This window comes from Drosophila suzukii, chromosome X, assembly GCF_043229965.1.
Source record: "Drosophila suzukii chromosome X, CBGP_Dsuzu_IsoJpt1.0, whole genome shotgun sequence".
Lineage (NCBI taxonomy): Eukaryota > Metazoa > Arthropoda > Insecta > Diptera > Drosophilidae > Drosophila > Drosophila suzukii.
In genome coordinates this window covers 15,590,128-15,607,358 of record NC_092084.1, presented here as the reverse complement: position 1 = coordinate 15,607,358, position 17,231 = coordinate 15,590,128, and the positions used below count along the sequence as shown (strand labels likewise).

General features: G+C 38.2%; 6 protein-coding genes across 6 annotated transcripts; 5 read left to right on the top strand and 1 right to left on the bottom strand.

Annotated features, from left to right (window-relative positions):
* Window positions 1-493: 493 nt before the first annotated feature.
* Window positions 494-1,125, top strand: ng3 (new glue 3). Its single transcript, XM_065867630.2, has one exon. The coding sequence runs from the start codon at window positions 548-550 to the stop codon at window positions 935-937; it is 390 nt and encodes a 129-aa protein (XP_065723702.2). The 5' UTR covers window positions 494-547; the 3' UTR covers window positions 938-1,125.
* Window positions 1,126-2,387: 1,262 nt separating this feature from the next.
* Window positions 2,388-3,113, top strand: LOC118878180 (protein new-glue 1-like). Its single transcript, XM_036819914.3, has one exon. It carries the CDS (start codon window positions 2,454-2,456, stop codon window positions 2,973-2,975), a length of 522 nt encoding a protein of 173 aa, XP_036675809.3. The 5' UTR covers window positions 2,388-2,453; the 3' UTR covers window positions 2,976-3,113.
* A 2,306-nt stretch (window positions 3,114-5,419) lies between these two features.
* LOC118878179 (protein new-glue 1-like) lies at window positions 5,420-6,141 on the top strand. Its single transcript, XM_036819913.3, has one exon. It carries the CDS (start codon window positions 5,489-5,491, stop codon window positions 6,014-6,016), a length of 528 nt encoding a protein of 175 aa, XP_036675808.2. The 5' UTR covers window positions 5,420-5,488; the 3' UTR covers window positions 6,017-6,141.
* Window positions 6,142-7,870: 1,729 nt separating this feature from the next.
* Window positions 7,871-8,584, top strand: LOC108018888 (protein new-glue 1). Its single transcript, XM_017086478.4, has one exon. The coding sequence runs from the start codon at window positions 7,937-7,939 to the stop codon at window positions 8,456-8,458; it is 522 nt and encodes a 173-aa protein (XP_016941967.3). The 5' UTR covers window positions 7,871-7,936; the 3' UTR covers window positions 8,459-8,584.
* A 1,545-nt stretch (window positions 8,585-10,129) lies between these two features.
* Window positions 10,130-10,859, bottom strand: LOC118878178 (protein new-glue 1-like). The gene has a single exon (XM_065867998.2). The coding sequence runs from the start codon at window positions 10,788-10,790 to the stop codon at window positions 10,311-10,313; it is 480 nt and encodes a 159-aa protein (XP_065724070.1). The 5' UTR covers window positions 10,791-10,859; the 3' UTR covers window positions 10,130-10,310.
* Window positions 10,860-15,754: 4,895 nt separating this feature from the next.
* Window positions 15,755-16,277, top strand: LOC118878157 (uncharacterized). The gene has a single exon (XM_036819827.3). It carries the CDS (start codon window positions 15,773-15,775, stop codon window positions 16,172-16,174), a length of 402 nt encoding a protein of 133 aa, XP_036675722.1. The 5' UTR covers window positions 15,755-15,772; the 3' UTR covers window positions 16,175-16,277.
* Window positions 16,278-17,231: the final 954 nt, after the last annotated feature.

Below are 17,231 nucleotides of genomic sequence, written 5' to 3'. Positions count from 1 at the left end.
TTGAAAGGGTCCAACTTTATTTGATCGATATTTACTTGGTCAAGAAAATACATCGTTCATGTAACGCAATTTAATAAGTTATCATTTTTATAACTTAAACTTAAAGTTTATGAACTCAGTTTTGTTGTATAATTCTTTATATTTGCCTTAAACACGAAAGACAACAGTATTACTTAAGGATTAAAAATAAAAATTGGATCTAATGGTGGTAATGCCGGGGCCGGAAGTGGAAGTTCCCTTTTATACCAGATCTCGCATCTGGGTTTAGCCACTTGTGCCAAACGGTGTCGGCAAGTTTTGGCCGAAACAAAGGGAGTGCTTATGGCAACACAAAATTTGCGAATTATTCGGTATTTTGCGCAATTGTTCAAACAGCCACGCTAGAGAAGTGCAAATATATAATTTTATATTTATGAATTGCGAGATTTTCCAATTCAAATCTTATATAATTTGATTTCTTTGTGAGATTTAGTATAAAAGACCACTGCCTGCTGTCTTCTGGCATCAGTTGCCCAGCCACTGGCCATCTAACCATTTGAAAACCACAATGAGGTATACCTATGCTCTCCTGCTTCTCCTGGCCACCGTTGTCAGTTTGGTGATCGGGCAGACCACCAACAGCACCACCACCACCACCACGACCACGACCACCACCACAACCACAACCACAGCGGCCCCAACTACGACGACCACCGCCAAAACGAAGAGAGTTCATCACTACAGATACAGTGTCAAGAGGGCAGCGGAAGTTACGAAAACTCGTAGGCGCAGGCGTGGCTCAAGCGACTGCGACAGCTCCGCCGCCAGAACCAAGAGTCGCAGCAGCAGCAGCAGCAGGAAAAGCAGCAGAAGCAGCAGCAGCAGCAACAGCAGCAACAGGCGCAACAGCCGCGCCAGTCGCAGTAGAGCCCGTCGCTCCCGACGGTCCTCCAAATGAAGAGCCCCGCGAACCCAGGACCACCCTACTACACCCAACACACCTATCCTGATCCCAAAATGCCAACGAAATCCTATTTTTTTTTTATAATTTCCTATTTTCAAAACATATTTAAGGCAATTACATCATGTCGATATTAATACAAGGTGTTCTTTAAATAAACCACTGGAAAACCAGAAAATAACTAGTTTGAAAATTATTTTATTCTTAGGCAATACAAAATAGAGTCCCTATCTCTATCCCAAAAAAATTGTAGATTTTAGTCTGCAGAAAATATATTCAAGAAATATATATTTCAAGACTAGGTCATAAAGTTGTATTCATAAATGTTTTTCTCAAAAATGACTCATACATCACATATGTCTGGTATAATTTAGCCCTAAAAAATAGTTTACTTGTTCAAAAAGGTAAAGTAAATAAAAAAAGTTGGTGAAAATTTACGCCATTTGAACTAAAATAAATGTATGATTAAAGCAACAGTACGTATGAGTAATTTTTATTTTTGAATTTTGTAGAAAGGTCAACCATAAATGACATTGGCTTCAATTTTTCGTAAAGTGCACTTTAACATGAATGGTATCTTAAAATCATAATTAAATTGTATCGTATATATGGTTATTAAATATTTTCTGACTTAAGACCGTACTTCCGATTTCCTATTATAAAACAATCTATATTAAAATGCATTACACATTTCTTAGGTACAATATTTAAACAACGTTTTTCAAAACAGTGAATATCAAAACGTAAACTTAAAAATTTTTAAAGGTATGTATTAGATGGTCTCATTTTCAAGTCTTCTTCGCCCAAACTGCACTTATTGCTAATGCTAATTGCTAATGACCATATACCTAAAATAATCCTAGACAAGATATCCCTGAAGAAATGAAAATAAATTTTCAATCCCTTTTTTCAACCCCCTTTAGTGTTAAATAGTTTTAAGTTTTCGGAAGTTCCTGATAGTTCTAGAAAGCACAACTTCACTTATTAGGTCACTATTATAAAGTGGCACATCTTAAATAAGTTCTATACGTATTCATTTTGATCTGCTTTTTGTATTGCTGTATATTTTCAATACACTATAGAGTAGTTTTCAGTACACTGTAGAGTTTTGGTTTTTGCTAAACTCACTCATGAGTACCTTAAAAGTAAAGGTAAACAACTTACCTTCTTATCTTAAAAGCTTTTTAATTGGTTCATATTTTTGCTTACACTTCTTAAAGAGAAATAATTTAGAGCTCACATGCCTTTTGACCCGCAAATGTAGTATACTTTTGAGAGAATCGTATTTATCGGTAAAAATCGTGCCATGGATGTTTAAACAATTGTGCAAAAACCAAAAGTTGCAAATTTTGTTTGGCCAAAGCGGTTTCTTTGTTAGGCTGACACAGTTTGGCGGAAGAGGATAAACCCAGGTGCGCGATCTAGTATAAAAGGGGGCTTCCGATATCCGAAACAGTATCAGTTGCAAGGCATCCAGCAATCCAACCATCCAGCAATCCAGCAATCCCTCGACATGAAGATCACCTTGGTACTCCTCGCCATCTGCCTCGGCTGTGTGATGATCCACCAGTCGGAGGCTCAGACCGCCACCACCACCACCACCGCCGCCACCACCACCACTTCCGCCGCCGCCACTACCACCACTTCCGCCGCCGCCGCCGCCGCCACCACCACCACCACTGCCGCTACGACCACCACTACCGCCGCCTCCACCACCACTACCACTTCCGCCTCCGCCTCCTCCACCACCACTACCACTGCATCGCCATCTTCTACACAAAAAAAGAAGACGGTAGTCCAGCGCAGCGGAACGACAGTGAAACCCGGAAGGCAGATTATAATTACTAGCAGTAAGGGAGGACAGGGTTGCGGTTGTGGTTGCGATTGCGAATGTTGCAAGAGTGGAAAGAGTGGCAACTGTTGCAAGAGTGGAAAGAGTGGCAACTGTTGCAAGAGTGGAAAGAGTGGCAAGAGCGGCAAGAGTTGCAACAAGAGCAACCAGAGCAGCGGCATAAAGGAGTGGTTCAAGTTCTGAAGGACCGAAAATCAACCAAAACCAACCACGCCAATCCAGATGCTAACTCGATCACAATCCTAGATCCAATTTTGTTTTTAGTCCATAAGCTTATCAATATTGTTATCATTCGTTTATAAGGCAAATAGAAAAAATCATTCAAAAAGTACTTACTTTAATTATGGGAAAGGAAGGTATAGCCATTAGTGATTCAATTCAATGGAGTATTAATGTACTGAAAATGTGCTGATGATGGAAACTGACTATCTAAAATCTGTGAACGGCAGTCCAAGTAGTGACGAAGCGCATCTATATATAGCCGCAGAATTGATGTTTTGCATTCACCTTTCAACAATAGATACACCAATCAAAGGTATCGCCAAACTAAAAGTATTGCATACCAAGACTTTAAAAAGTGGAATCAAATTGATATAAACAAAAAACACCTCCTAGCAAGGTAAGGGGTCGTGACGGTCGCACCTCCAACATTTCAAAAAGAATACCATCTAAACCTGATTTAGCAGAATTTGAAATACACATTTGAAATCGCTTACAGATCCTTTATGTACTTTCAAAACCTGCAGTGAAAAATAAAGAGAAATTCGGAATTATGTCTTAAAGTTGTTCTCAAAAATGACTCATACCGATTTCCCATTTCCAGCCTAGTTAACTAATTGACTTTGTTGGTGTACTTGTCAAAAAAGGAGAGTAAATAAGCAAACTGTTGGTTGAAATCTACGTAGGTTAAAATCAAATGCAACAGTACGTAAGAGTAATAAAAAAACAAGAAAGGAAGTTAACTTCGGCAAGCCGAAGTTTGTATACCCTTGCAGTTATAATTATTAAATTTAATTCAAAATTTTTAAAAATCCAAAATATATATATTCCCAATAGTATAAGATAATATGTCAAAAAACACCGAAGCTATAATTTGTTTCATATTATTTTCCCACCAGTTTTCAGATCGTTCCTATGGCAGCTATGTATATGATATAGTCTTCCGATTTTGATGAAATTAAATTCGAAATTCAGAACTATTAAAAATTGTTATGTCCAAGCGTAGGAGGTTTTATATTAAACAAGGAAGAAAGCTATAGTCGAGTATCTCGACTATCAGATACCCGTTACTCAGCTAAGTCAGGGACCAAAGGGAAATGGAGATATGCAAGCAGCAAAGCGAGATTAAAATGCGCCACCTACCGGCGGTAGACAGATTTAAGCGTTATGGGCGTTAAAGTGGGCGTGGCACGCTGCTGAAACAAACCTGCGCTGCGTAAGAAGCTCAGGAATCTGCACGCCAAATCTCAATAGCCTAGCTCTTGTAGTTTCCGAGATCTCAGCGCTCATCCGGACGGACAGACAGACGGACATGGCTAGATCGACTCGGCTAGGGATCCTGATCAAGAATATATATACTTAATTGGGTCGGAAACGCTTCCTTCTACCTGTTACATATTTTCCGACGAATCTAGTATACCCTTTTAATCTACGAGTAACGGGTATAAAACACCAAAGCTATAATTTGTTTCATATTATTTTCCCACCAATTTTTCGATCGTTCCTATGGCAGCTATATGATAAAGTCGTCCGATTTTGATAAAATTAAATTCGAAATTCAGAACTAATTAAAAAATGTTACTTCAAAGCGTATGAGGCTATATGTTAAAAAACACCAAAGATATCATTTTAAATTAATTTTTTTATTCAACGAATAACGGGTACAATTATTTGATCCATTGCATACCGATTTTATATTAAAAAACAACGTTTTTCGGTAAATGTTAAAATGTAGACTCAAAAATTAAAAAAAGTATGGTGTGTTAAAAGTCTTTTTCACGAAAGCTGCACTTATTTCAAAAACTTTGTTTTGCATTTCACATGCTTATGACATTATACCTAAAATAATCCTAAACAAGACATCCGGGAAAACATGAAAATACATTATAAATCCCTTGTTCAACACAACTTCACTAATTAACTCACTATTATAAAGTGGCATATCTTAAGTAAATTCTATACTTATTAATTTTGATCTGTTCTTTTTATTGCTGTATATTTTCAATAAAAATTTTTAAATATTTGTATGAAAATGAATACAAACAACTTTAAAAGATGTAGAGCTTCGCTTTATGCTAAACTCACTTATGGGTGCTTCAACACGAAAGGTAAACAACTTACATTCTTATCTTAGAAGCTTTTTGATTGGTACATATTTTTGATCACATTTATTCAAGAGAATTAATTTAGAGCTCACATGCTTTTCACCCGCAAGTGTAGTATACTTTTGAGAGAATCGTATTTATCGGTGAAAATCGTGCCATGGATGTTTAAACAATTGTGCAAAAACCAAAAGTTGCGAATTTTGTTTGGCCAAAGCGGTTTCTTTGTTAGGCTGACACAGTTTGGCGGAAGAGGATAAACCCAGGTGCGCGATCTAGTATAAAAGGGAGCTTCCGATATCCGAAACAGTATCAGTTGCAAGGCATCCAGCAATCCAACCATCCAACCATCCAGCAATCCAGCAATCCCTCGACATGAAGATCACCTTGGTACTCGTGCTCCTCGCCATCTGCCTCGGCTGTGTGATGATCCACCAGTCGGAGGCTCAGACCGCCACCACCACCACCACCGCCGCCACCACCACCACTTCCGCCGCCGCCACTACCACCACTTCCGCCGCCGCCGCCGCCGCCACCACCACCACCACTGCCGCTACGACCACCACTACCGCCGCCTCCACCACCACTACCACTTCCGCCTCCGCCTCCTCCACCACCACTACCACTGCATCGCCATCTTCTACACAAAAAAAGAAGACGGTAGTCCAGCGCAGCGGAACGACAGTGAAACCCGGAAGGCAGATTAGAATTACTAGCAGTAAGGGAGGACAGGGTTGCGGTTGCGGTTGCGATTGCAAGTCTTGCAAGTGTGGCAAGAGTGGCAAGTGTTGCAAGAGTGGAAAGAGTGGCAAGAGCGGCAAGAGCGGCAAGAGCGGCAAGAGTGGCAAGAATTGCAAGAAGGGCAAGAAGAGCAGCGGTATAAAGGACTTGTTAAAGTTGTGAAGGACCTAAGATCAACCAAAAATCAACCACGCCAATCCAGATGCTAACTCAGTCACAATCCCAGATCCCATTTTGTTTTTAGTCCATAAGCTTAGAAATACTGTTATCTTTCGTTTTTAAGGCAAATATAGAAAATGATATAAAAAGAACTTACTTTTAATATGGGAAAGGAAGATATTCAATTCAATGGACTATTAATGTATTGACTATTTAGTAAAGGGGTATAAAGTATTGGTCGGGAAGTATGTTTCGGGAGGAAGGCAGCGTCTCCGATCCTATAATGTATATAGCCATGTCCGTCTGTTCGTACGTCTGTCCCTTTTTGCGCAAACTAGTCTCTAGTCTTAAATCTATCGCCATAAAAACTTCCCAAATTGTTGGTTTCTATTTCAAGTAGTATATAAGTCGGATCGATTCAAAATATTCAACTACACTTGTTCGAATAAGTATTTCGACGAAAAAAAGTTAAATATACTCATAATTTGAACTTACTTCATGAACATTTTGGCATCAATGGAAAGGTCATCTCAATTGCGTTTGAATGATTCAATAATATTCTTAACCCATTTAGCACTCATTAAAAATGTCAAATTTTTTGAAAGTATATATTTTTTAACTGCAAAAGGGATATTTCAAAAATCTCTTGCATTTATTATTTTTGATTATTATTACCTATTAACTAATGCTCCGATTTGAACAATTTTTGAGATGCCGTTAAGTATTGACAAGCGGAATAAAATAGTTTTTGGGGGCTTATGGACGTTAGAGTGGGCGTGGCACCTTGTGGAAATACACTTGCGATGCGGAAGGATCTATAGAATCTACAGTTTTAATCCCAACTTTCTAGCTTCCGAGATATCAGCGATCATACGAACGATTTTTTGTGGTCTGTGGGTTTTTGGTCGGCTTGTGGGCGCTAGAGAGGGTGTGGCAATATGAATCAATTGATTGGTATTGAGGAGAGTAATACCTATCAGCTAAAATTTTTATTCTAGCATTAGAATTGTTTTGTTGCTTAATCCCAAGCATACCATGCAGAAGGTCAAGAATGGGTTCGGAAGTGCTTCCTTCTACCTGTTACAAAATTTCCGACGAATTTAATATATCCTTTCGCTCTACGAGTAACACGTCTAATAATAAAAGTCATTTTTATTAAGCTTAAGAAATCCTTCAGGCCCTCTCTGGTAAAAATTTAAAGAACTGTGGTATTAAAAGGGTATGCAATAAAAAATGTGACTTGAAATCCAGGATCCGCCACTGAAATCCTCACATAACTCGAGATAAAATAGTTATAATAATGGCGGCGTTCATTTTATATGGCTAGATTTTTTTCAAATCACTGAAGCAACAGTCCTTAAAAATTAAAAATGGTGTAACTAACATTGACTTTTCCTATAACTGCAAGGTTATAAAATCTTCGTCTTGCCGAGGCTAACTCCCTTTTTGGTTTTCAAAGAAAATTTCAAAATCGTATACAATTGAATACAAATAACCTGGTTTTACAGGATGTAGAATTTCGGTATTTACCAAACTCACTGTGCTTCAAACCTAAATGTAAGCAACCATACCTTTTCAATTGGTTTATATTTTTGCTCATATTTGATCAAGAGAATTGACTTAAAGCTGCATGCCTTTTGACCCGCAAATGTAGTATACTTTTGAGAGAATCGTATTCATCGGTGAAAATCGTGCCAGCTGTGGACGCAACTATTTTGCATGTTTAAACAATTGTGCAAAAGTCAAAAGTTGCGAATTTTTGTTTGGCCAAAGCCGTTTCTTTGTTAGGCTGACACAGTTTGGCACAAAAGAATAAGCCCAGGTGCCAGATCTTGTATAAAAGGGGGCTTCCGATATCCGAAACAGTATCAGTTGCAAGGCATCTAGCAATCCAACCATCCAGCAATCCAGCAATCCCTCGACATGAAGATCACCTTGGTACTCCTCGCCATCTGCCTCGGCTGTGTGATGATCCACCAGTCGGAGGCTCAGACCGCCACCACCACCACCACCGCCGCCACCACCACCACTTCCGCCGCCGCCACTACCACCACTTCCGCCGCCGCCGCCGCCGCCACCACCACCACCACTGCCGCTACGACCACCACTACCGCCGCCTCCACCACCACTACCACTTCCGCCTCCGCCTCCTCCACCACCACTACCACTGCATCGCCATCTTCTACAGAAAAAAAGAAGAAAGTAGTCCAGCGCAGCGAAACGATAGTGGAACCCGGAAGGCAGATTAGAATTTCTAGCAGTAAGGGAGGACAGGGTTGCGGTTGCGGTTGCGATTGCGAATGTTGCAAGAGTGGAAAGAGTGGCAACTGTTGCAAGAGTGGAAAGAGTGGCAACTGTTGCAAGAGTGGAAAGAGTGGCAAGAGCGGCAAGAGTTGCAACAAGAGCACGCAGAGCAGCGGCATAAAGGAGTGGTTCAAGTTCTGAAGGACCGAAAATCAACCAAAACCAACCACGCCAATCCAGATGCTAACTCGATCACAATCCTAGATCCAATTTTGTTTTTAGTCCATAAGTTTATCAATATTGTTATCATTCGTTTATAAGGCAAATAGAAAAAATCATTCAAAAAGTACTTACTTTAATTGTGGGAAAGGAAGGTATAACCATTAGTGATTCAATTCAATGGAGTAGTTCTGAAAATGTGCTGATGATGAAGACTGACTATCTAAACAATTGTCTTTAAAAATCCTTTTTAGTTGTATTTATTTATTTACGTAGTACACATTTATTTTAATTTATTTAATGATTAATTAATTTACTTCAGAATACATCTTAAACTTAAGTTAGCAGAATTCCCTATTAGCAAATAAATAAAAGCGAAAGAATTTTGAAATACACATTTAAAATTGCCCACAGAGTTTCTGCTTAAGGAGTTTCAGAACCTGCAGTGAAAAAAATAGACTGAAATTCGAAAATGATTCGAAGAAGAAGGTATGATATCCTACCCCAAAGTTGTATATAGTCGTTTGGTTTTTCAAAAACTATATTTTATTATACTTTCACATTAAAAGTTTTATATGTGAGTATTTTTTAGATCAAAATAAAGAAATCGAAGATCAGGAGTCCAAATAATATATAATCAAACAAAAACACCGAGCTATTTTTGCGAATTTCCCGCCAAGCTAGCGGATTTTTTTCAAAAACAAAAGCTTCTTAATACATATATATACCATAAAGGGATTCTTACAAACCCACAAACAAAGGAATAAAAACTTTCATTTTGGAATGCCCCCCAAAATATTACTTTTGGAATAACTTTCAAACGGAGCATCGGATTTTATTATATGAGATGTAATTCGACGCGTATTCTCAGTTATAATATAACTAGGTTAACAGCAGGGTGCATTTATCCGCACCGGACCAAACAGCTCAAATTTTCTAAATGTTCACTTTTACACTTTCACCGCTCTTTCTCGCAAATCAATTAAGATTTCTAAAGTCTTGGTATGCAATCTTCTTCTTGCAATACCTTTCGATTGCTGCATCATTCGTTTCTATCACAGACCATCACATCAGATTTATTCACACTCTCCTGGTGCGCTTCGTCACTACGTGGACTGCTGTCCACAGTGATAATATGTGTAATTGTATTTGTGATTATCTTAAAATCCAGTCAGTCGACTACAAACAAGAATGCCCTAAATTGCAATAGTTTAGGCTTTCAAAAAAAATGTGAATACCTTGTCATTTCCACTAAAACATACAAATTAAAAAATATATTGAAAAATAAACAAAATCACAGTGTCATTAATCGTATTAATCGTATATCGCATCAAATTTAAAATCAATACCACAAAATATATACACATCTTGATTTGTTGCAACTCGCAAAGTTCATTTTTGTTACCGTATAGCACACGTCCACAAATCTTCATTAAATACATTTCTATTTTTACTATTAATGAACATCACACATATTAAAAAATTGTTGTTGGCACGCTCGACTACCCCATAGATGGCGCCACAAACAATTCTATTGGTGCAGCAAGCAAATAAAGGCTCTAGCGCCATCTACAAATTTATATACTGGCAGTGACGCCATGTCATAATAATCTTAATATCTTCTAAGTAATGGTCCAAATAGACAAAAATGAATAAGATTTCCAAATTTTTTTTTTTAATTTTTTTATTTGCCTTATAAACGAATGATAATAATATTGATAAGCTTATGGAATAAAAAACAAAATTGGATCTAGGATTGTGATTGAGGTAGCATCTGGACTGGCGTGGTTGGTTTTCGGTTGATCTTAGGTCCTTCACAACTTTAACCGCTCCTTTATACCTTCTTACCCTTCCTGCTCTTCTTGCCACTCTTGCCACTCTTGCCACTCTTGCCACTCTTGCAACTCTTGCAACTCTTTCCACTCTTGCCCTTCTTGCCGCTCTTGCCACTCTTGCAACCGCAACTATTGCAACCGCAACTCTTCTTGCATCCCTTATTTCTACTAATCATAGTCTTGACTGCGGGTTTGGAAACCGTTCTCGAGAACGTTCTTACGGTAGCCTTCTTTGCTGACGATTTTGTGGTAGTGGTAGTGGTAGTGGTCGAAGCGGTGGTCGAAGCGGTAGTGGTCGTAGCGGCAGTGGTGGTGGTGGTGGCGGCGGCGGCGGCGGCGGAAGTGGTGGTAGTGGCGGCGGCGGAAGTGGTCGTGGTGGTGGTGGCGGCGGTGGTGGTGGTGGTGGCGGTCTGAGCCTCCGACTGGTGGATCATCACACAGCCGAGGCAGATGGCGAGGAGTACCAAGGTGATCTTCATGTCGAGGGATTGCTGGATTGCTGGATGGTTGGATTGCTGGATGCCTTGCAACTGATACTGTTTCGGATATCGGAAGCTCCCTTTTATACTAGATCGCGCACCTGGGTTTATCCTCTTCCGCCAAACTGTGTCAGCCTAACAAAGAAACCGCTTTGGCCAAACAAAATTTCGCAAGCAGAATTTCGGCGTGCGAATATTTAGCGCAATTGTTCAAACATCGAAAGTAGGACCGCACTCATACGTCATTTTATGTTTAAGATATATTCATTAAGAATAAGTTATTATATTTATATATTCATTTCTTTCAACAATTATTTAAGTGTGGATTTTAAATCTAGATCTCCAATAGAGTGGACGAAAATATCTCGGCGAAATTTAGCCTAAAAGTGCATGAAAGTCACATATTCTGTTAAGATATAACTAAAACCTATTTACTTTCTGGTCCAGCTGATCAATTGATAACTGTTATTTGTGTCATGATCAAGGGGCCCAAATAAACACCGTCAATGAAAAATCAGACTTCCTTATTCATAACTCATTCAAAATGCAGGAGAGCATTAAATATTTATTCATCAAGGCTTTTTGGGCCTCCAAAGTTTTGTTTCCACTGAAATCCATTAGCACAAAACCGAACTCGGGGAAACCCGCAAAAGCCCCAAAAGGAAAATTTAGCAAGCGGCAAAATACTCGTGAGCAAAAACTTTTCATCGCCAAAAAAGGCGGCGGGGGAAACTCGAAAAGCTGTTGCCATAGATACCGCACACATACACACACACATATGTTTAAGGAAAAATATGAAAAGAAAACTAAAAAAAAACGAAAACCGAAAACAACAGCCACGATTTCCATAACAAAAGAGGCGTCAGGTGGTGCCCAGAAAATTTGGAGCACGAAAACCACTGAGCAAACAGACAGAAACAACTCCACTCAAGTGAAACTCTTGTGCTGCCATTGCTCAATTAATTATTGTCTCCAAAATAAAGCATACTTTTGCGGGCTGGCAGTAAGAGCAGCCGTCAGATATGCAAGAAAAACTGGCTGGTTATTTATAGTATTCGTCTGATAAACAGCAGCATTTTTGGCAGATCCTAAAACTATTAAGCAAAATATACGCCAATTAAGTTAAAGTCAATATGGCAGAGCTCGTATAATGTGTAAAATAAGGATAACCACTAAGGTCTTACTTTTCCGGATAGTGTGACCCTTTTTTCGGCCAGTTTATTAAGACCAAAAATTTTTATGTTAGGCTATCTATTGTGCTCATTATTCAAACAAGTACACTCAGACAATAAAAAATTAACTATTTCGTGCTTGAATCAAGTATTTTCGGTGTCAAAACTTTGCCAAGCATGGAAAATACCAAACTCGAGAGCAAAATTCAGCTTTCACGCACGAATTTTTCAGACCGAAAATATTAGTTTTCATAACCTTTCGGTTTACAAGCAAATATGAATAATTCTTATATCTAGTCATATTTGTACTAAAAACAATAACGATTTAATAATAAAGTTAGAAAGTTACAGGCATGTGATCAATGTGAGAAGCATGAAATCGTTCTTAAATCAAGGCTGATTGTGCTTGATTTTAGCACGATTTTTTTCCGTGAGTGTATTAAGGTATTTTTTTTATTTTCAAGAAAATCGATATTTTTTTTATTAATTCCTCGATAATTTTGCCATGCAAACGAGCTCTTTTTTGCTACACAATCCGCTTGATATAGCCATAAAGCAGGATGTACGTATATTTGTTATTGATTTTTATTGAGACATTTGCAAAAGTAATGTCTATGATGCGGGAGGAAATGTTTGCACCCAGGAAACTCCCCCGACTTGTCGAATGATGAGCGGCATTAATAAATCAATAGCGTTTTGATGGCAAATAATTCGAGATCTGCTCCGGGGATGCAGCCACACACGCATTGGGGCACTCAGGATGGCCCACATCCTGCGTATCCTTTTGGCACATCCTCGGAATTCCCCACCGACCTTTGCCCTCTTGGACCTTCAATTGCGTGCTTGTGTGTGTTCGGGCCTTGATAAGCGACTTCCAATCGCCAAGGGCAGAGCACTCAGCGATAAACTGGATGTAAAAGAGGCAAGACCCATACAAATTATATCTAATTTTATGAATTAAAAGATTAATAAAAGCAAAAAAGGTGCCCAAAAAATTATAATATAATTATTGACAGCATTTTATTACGAAACTTATTTAATTGATAAAGTGTTACCTTTAATAGTTAGAATAAATATGCTGCAATATCCAATAAATCCTGTGCAAGACATATTGAATTGCATTATAAATTTTTAAATATTTAGTCTAAGCCAATATTTAATATTATATTACTGAATTTACATAAACTTCAATCATTTTTTTAAAGTTCACAATGAAAAAAATAGAAATCAAAGCGAAAATACTTAAATTGCTTAGGAAATGAATGGACTTACTACTTTTTTATCAGTGTACCTAAAATTCTTACTTTTGGTTATTAAAAAAATTTTAATATTTTTCTTTTTGTTGAGAATAATATAAATACGGATGTGAAAAACTGCAAAACCAGATATTATATCACGTTTTTCGATGTGTAATCATGGTGCACCCAAAGTTGACTCTGCAAACTCGTGTCGAGTTATTTTATTGATTGATGCGAGCAAATCCAGTTGCTGTTGCTCTGGCCAAAAAAAAGGGAATAATAAAAAGAAAACAACCAACAAGCGAATGCCATTAATTTTGCTTGCAAGTCGCCCAGAATGGATCAAAATGGAAACACTGACTTGTTGTGGACCCAACTCCGTGACATAAAGGTCGATATGGGAATGATGGAGTGGGATATCGACATCGACACCGACATCACTGACCTGCTTTCCAAAGGGAGCTGTTCTCTGCTGAGCCCACTGAATTAATGAACACAGATCCAAACGAAAGTCGGGGGCTTAACTCGAATTTATATGATTGTTTTTTCAATTAAAAAATTCCCCTACAACTGGCATGCTTCACTTAAAACTTGATTCATTTATGTATTTTTATTTTCGGAATATTTTATTAACGTACAGGAAAAAGACAGATTGTTTTGAGCATCTAGCTTTCTTCGGAAAGTATGTGACAGATAGAAGGAACCGTTTCCCGTCTAACGCCGACATTTTAAAATATTTTGTTAAAATTTAAATTAGATTTTGTTCTTATTATCAATACCCATCTACATACCAACAAATTTTTAAAAAGTTTTAACCAAATAATAATTTTTAGAAAACTTAAAAAACAAACATGTTAAGATAATGTTCCATTTCAATTTACTACCGTGCGTGTTTACCGAAAACAAAATATAACAGTCTATATACTATTTTGTCATTAACTATCCGATCGACCCTATGCCCGCTATATGAAAAAGTCGTCCGATTTGTTTTAAATTTTATTCGAAACTCTAAAATATTAAAAGAATGATATTCCCAAGAGAAGAAGATAATATGTCAATACTAGAATTATTTATATTATAACCTCTGCAATTAGAGGTTATAGCTATATTTTTTTTTACATTGATTAGATCATTTACTTATTGAAATTTTAAATATATTATTATTATTTTGGCTTGTTTTTAAAGAAATGTTTTGAAATACCAGCAACTCTGTTGCGAGTATGAATACTTGGCATTGCTTTCCACGTGCATTTTCCCTCTAGTTTATGCCCGTTTGTTTGGGCCAATTAAATACGCAAATAAGAGAGGGAAATCCCAGTCGGAAGTGGGGGAAATACGACACGTGGACACATATGGTGTGGGCTGGAAAATTGGGCGTTATTTCGATTTATCCAGGCGGCGCCATTTGGCCATTTCACTTGGCTTTCGAGCCGTCAGAGAAATCGGAGACCGCCTGTGGATTCCCGCTGTAACTTTGCCCCTAATGAGCAGTTTAATTATGCACGTTGATTGATTGATTCTAATTGATGGAAAGCCAGCAGCCGCAGAGACCACAGCTCGTGATTGAGCCGTCCAACGTTTTCGGCCAGACGTTTAAGTTAAAGTTTAAGTGCATCTGGCCGTTAAGTCCAGCAAAATATCGCCACATTTTCCTTTTTGGCCATGTTTGCACTTCCGTTGCGCGGGGAACAATTACTAAAAGCGCATAAATTTGCACAAAAAATATGCAACGAGGATAAAGCTGTTAAGAGCTGCAGCTGAATATATAATATTTACTTCAGAGTGATTTATAAGTCTGGGCAAAAATGGCGAGTTTACTAAATGAATTATTCACATAAAGTAAATCGTGTTGGGTTTTCAGTAAAATTATGGAATTTTAAGCAAGCGAAATTTTTGAAATCAAAGTTTTTAATTTATATAAGTCTTTGAAGGTTGTACACAAATTACTAGGGACATTTATTGTTCTACTTAAAGTTTAAGCAATTAAATCAAATTTTTTTTAAATATTTCTAGACAACTTTTTAAGGAGTATGAAAAGTTCATAGACAATTTGAAAACATATGTGGCCCAGCGGTTAAAACGTTCCATTCTTCTAGAACAACAATGTTTCTTTCTTTATAAGCAAAGTTCACGTTCAATGTCGGTTTATTAATAACTTTTTTTTTTGTATGGCATTTATGGGAAATCAGTCTACAAATCGGCAGATATTCTCCAAAATACAACATCATTTAATCAATGAATTGTGATACGATAAGTCGCTCAATGAAGATTCATCGTAAAATATGAGTAGTAAATAGAAAGCGGCAAATACGAAAAATTTTGGCGCGTGTTTGCCTATTAAAATGGGGAGTTTTTGCTGGGCAAATAGTCGGCATTTGTGCAAATAGCTCTTTGGCATCCAAGAGCAGAAGGAAAAAAAAAAGAAACTGGATTCGCTCCAACGTACACATATGTTGTATTGTGATCATTGTTAAGCCTCAATGACGCAGGGGGACCCTCGGGCCGGTATAAATAGGGTGAACGGATGCTGGAAAAGATCATCCAGTCCAGACCATCCATCCATAGACACAAGATGAAGCTCCACTGGCTGCTTTTGGCAGTTATCTGCATTGTGAACTACAGCCTCACCACCGGCAGCAGCCCCACAACCGAGTCCAGCACCAGCACCACCACCACCACCGCCTCCTCCACCTCCAGCTCCGACAGCAGCTCCACGTCCACGAGCTCCTCGACCTCCTCGACGGCCTCCTCCTCCTCTTCTACCAGCGAGACGGCCACCAGCAGTAGCGACACGGCCACCACCGCCACCGCCTCCAAGACCAGCTCCGCCACCACCTCGACCACCAACAAGAAGTCCGCCGCCGCCAAGAAGAAGGCCCGCGCCGCACGGAGGCGCCGTGCCGCCCGCCGGAAGCGTCGTGCCGCCGCCAAGAGGCGCGCCGCCGCCGCCAAGCGCAGGCGCAACAGGGGCTAAACTGGACTCCCATCCGATCCTCCAGCCTGGACAGGACTTAAGCCTTTTTTTTCCCATCTCCACTAACAGAATAATAAATATGGTATAACATTGCATAAAAAAATATTTACAAGTACTTCGAGTTGAAAGTGGGGGAATCCTCTAATGTATTATATAGTTATAATATTATGAATGGTTTGAATGCAGCCTATCTGCCTTTTCAACAGCATCCATAAGTTGGAAGTGGGGGAATCTTATAATACAATAATATATTATATAGTTATAATGTTATGAACGCAGCCGAATCTGCTTTTTCAACTCTATCATTGGTCTTGGATCCTCAGATCAGACTAATAAGTCTGGTGTAAAATTGTATACATCATACATATTTTCCAATTTTTTAAGTTATAAATTGGCAAATCTCAAGCAGTGTAAGTATAAAACTTCATAGCAAAAATATTACAAATATTTAAAGGAAGGTTCTTTAAATGTGGTTTTAGTACAGCCTAACTTATTTTTCAGCTCTATCATTGCCTTAGAAAACGGTATAACATTGCATACAAAATATTTAAAAGTTTTTAACCTCGAAATTGGGAAGTGTAAAACTTTATAAACCACTATAAACAATATTTTAAGGACAAAAACTTATGGCTTAATAGCAGCCTAACTTCTTTTTGAACTCAGTATTATATGTAAATGGTATTAGATTTCAGTAAATGATCTTAGAAAAGGTGAATGAATGAATATATTTCAAATGTTTACTGCAGATTTTAAGACAAACCTTTTTGAGACCTTGATCAGCACTTTAAAAGTAATACCAACTATACAAAACACTTTTATAGAAATATTCAAAACTTCTCAAAACATTTTTGGATTGGATTTGCACAAATGTTAATATCTAGGCGGTTTAAAGGTATTTACATTGGATACAAGTATTTTACTAATTATCTTATTTTCAGAAATTCCGGGTTAGTTTTGCAAGTTGCGTTAAAAACGGATTCAAAGTCAAATGAAGTCCGTCAAAACTGCTAGAAAATAAAGAGCAGTCCTAATAATATTCAACTTTCAAGCAATTTTG

Excerpts from the sequence above, each read along its gene's own strand:
- ng3 (XM_065867630.2), top strand. The coding sequence starts at position 548 with ATGAGGTATACCTATGCTCTCCTGCTTCTCCTGGCCACCGTTGTCAGT.
- LOC118878180 (XM_036819914.3), top strand. The coding sequence starts at position 2,454 with ATGAAGATCACCTTGGTACTCCTCGCCATCTGCCTCGGCTGTGTGATG.
- LOC118878179 (XM_036819913.3), top strand. The coding sequence starts at position 5,489 with ATGAAGATCACCTTGGTACTCGTGCTCCTCGCCATCTGCCTCGGCTGT.
- LOC108018888 (XM_017086478.4), top strand. The coding sequence starts at position 7,937 with ATGAAGATCACCTTGGTACTCCTCGCCATCTGCCTCGGCTGTGTGATG.
- LOC118878178 (XM_065867998.2), bottom strand. The coding sequence starts at position 10,790 with ATGAAGATCACCTTGGTACTCCTCGCCATCTGCCTCGGCTGTGTGATG.
- LOC118878157 (XM_036819827.3), top strand. The coding sequence starts at position 15,773 with ATGAAGCTCCACTGGCTGCTTTTGGCAGTTATCTGCATTGTGAACTAC.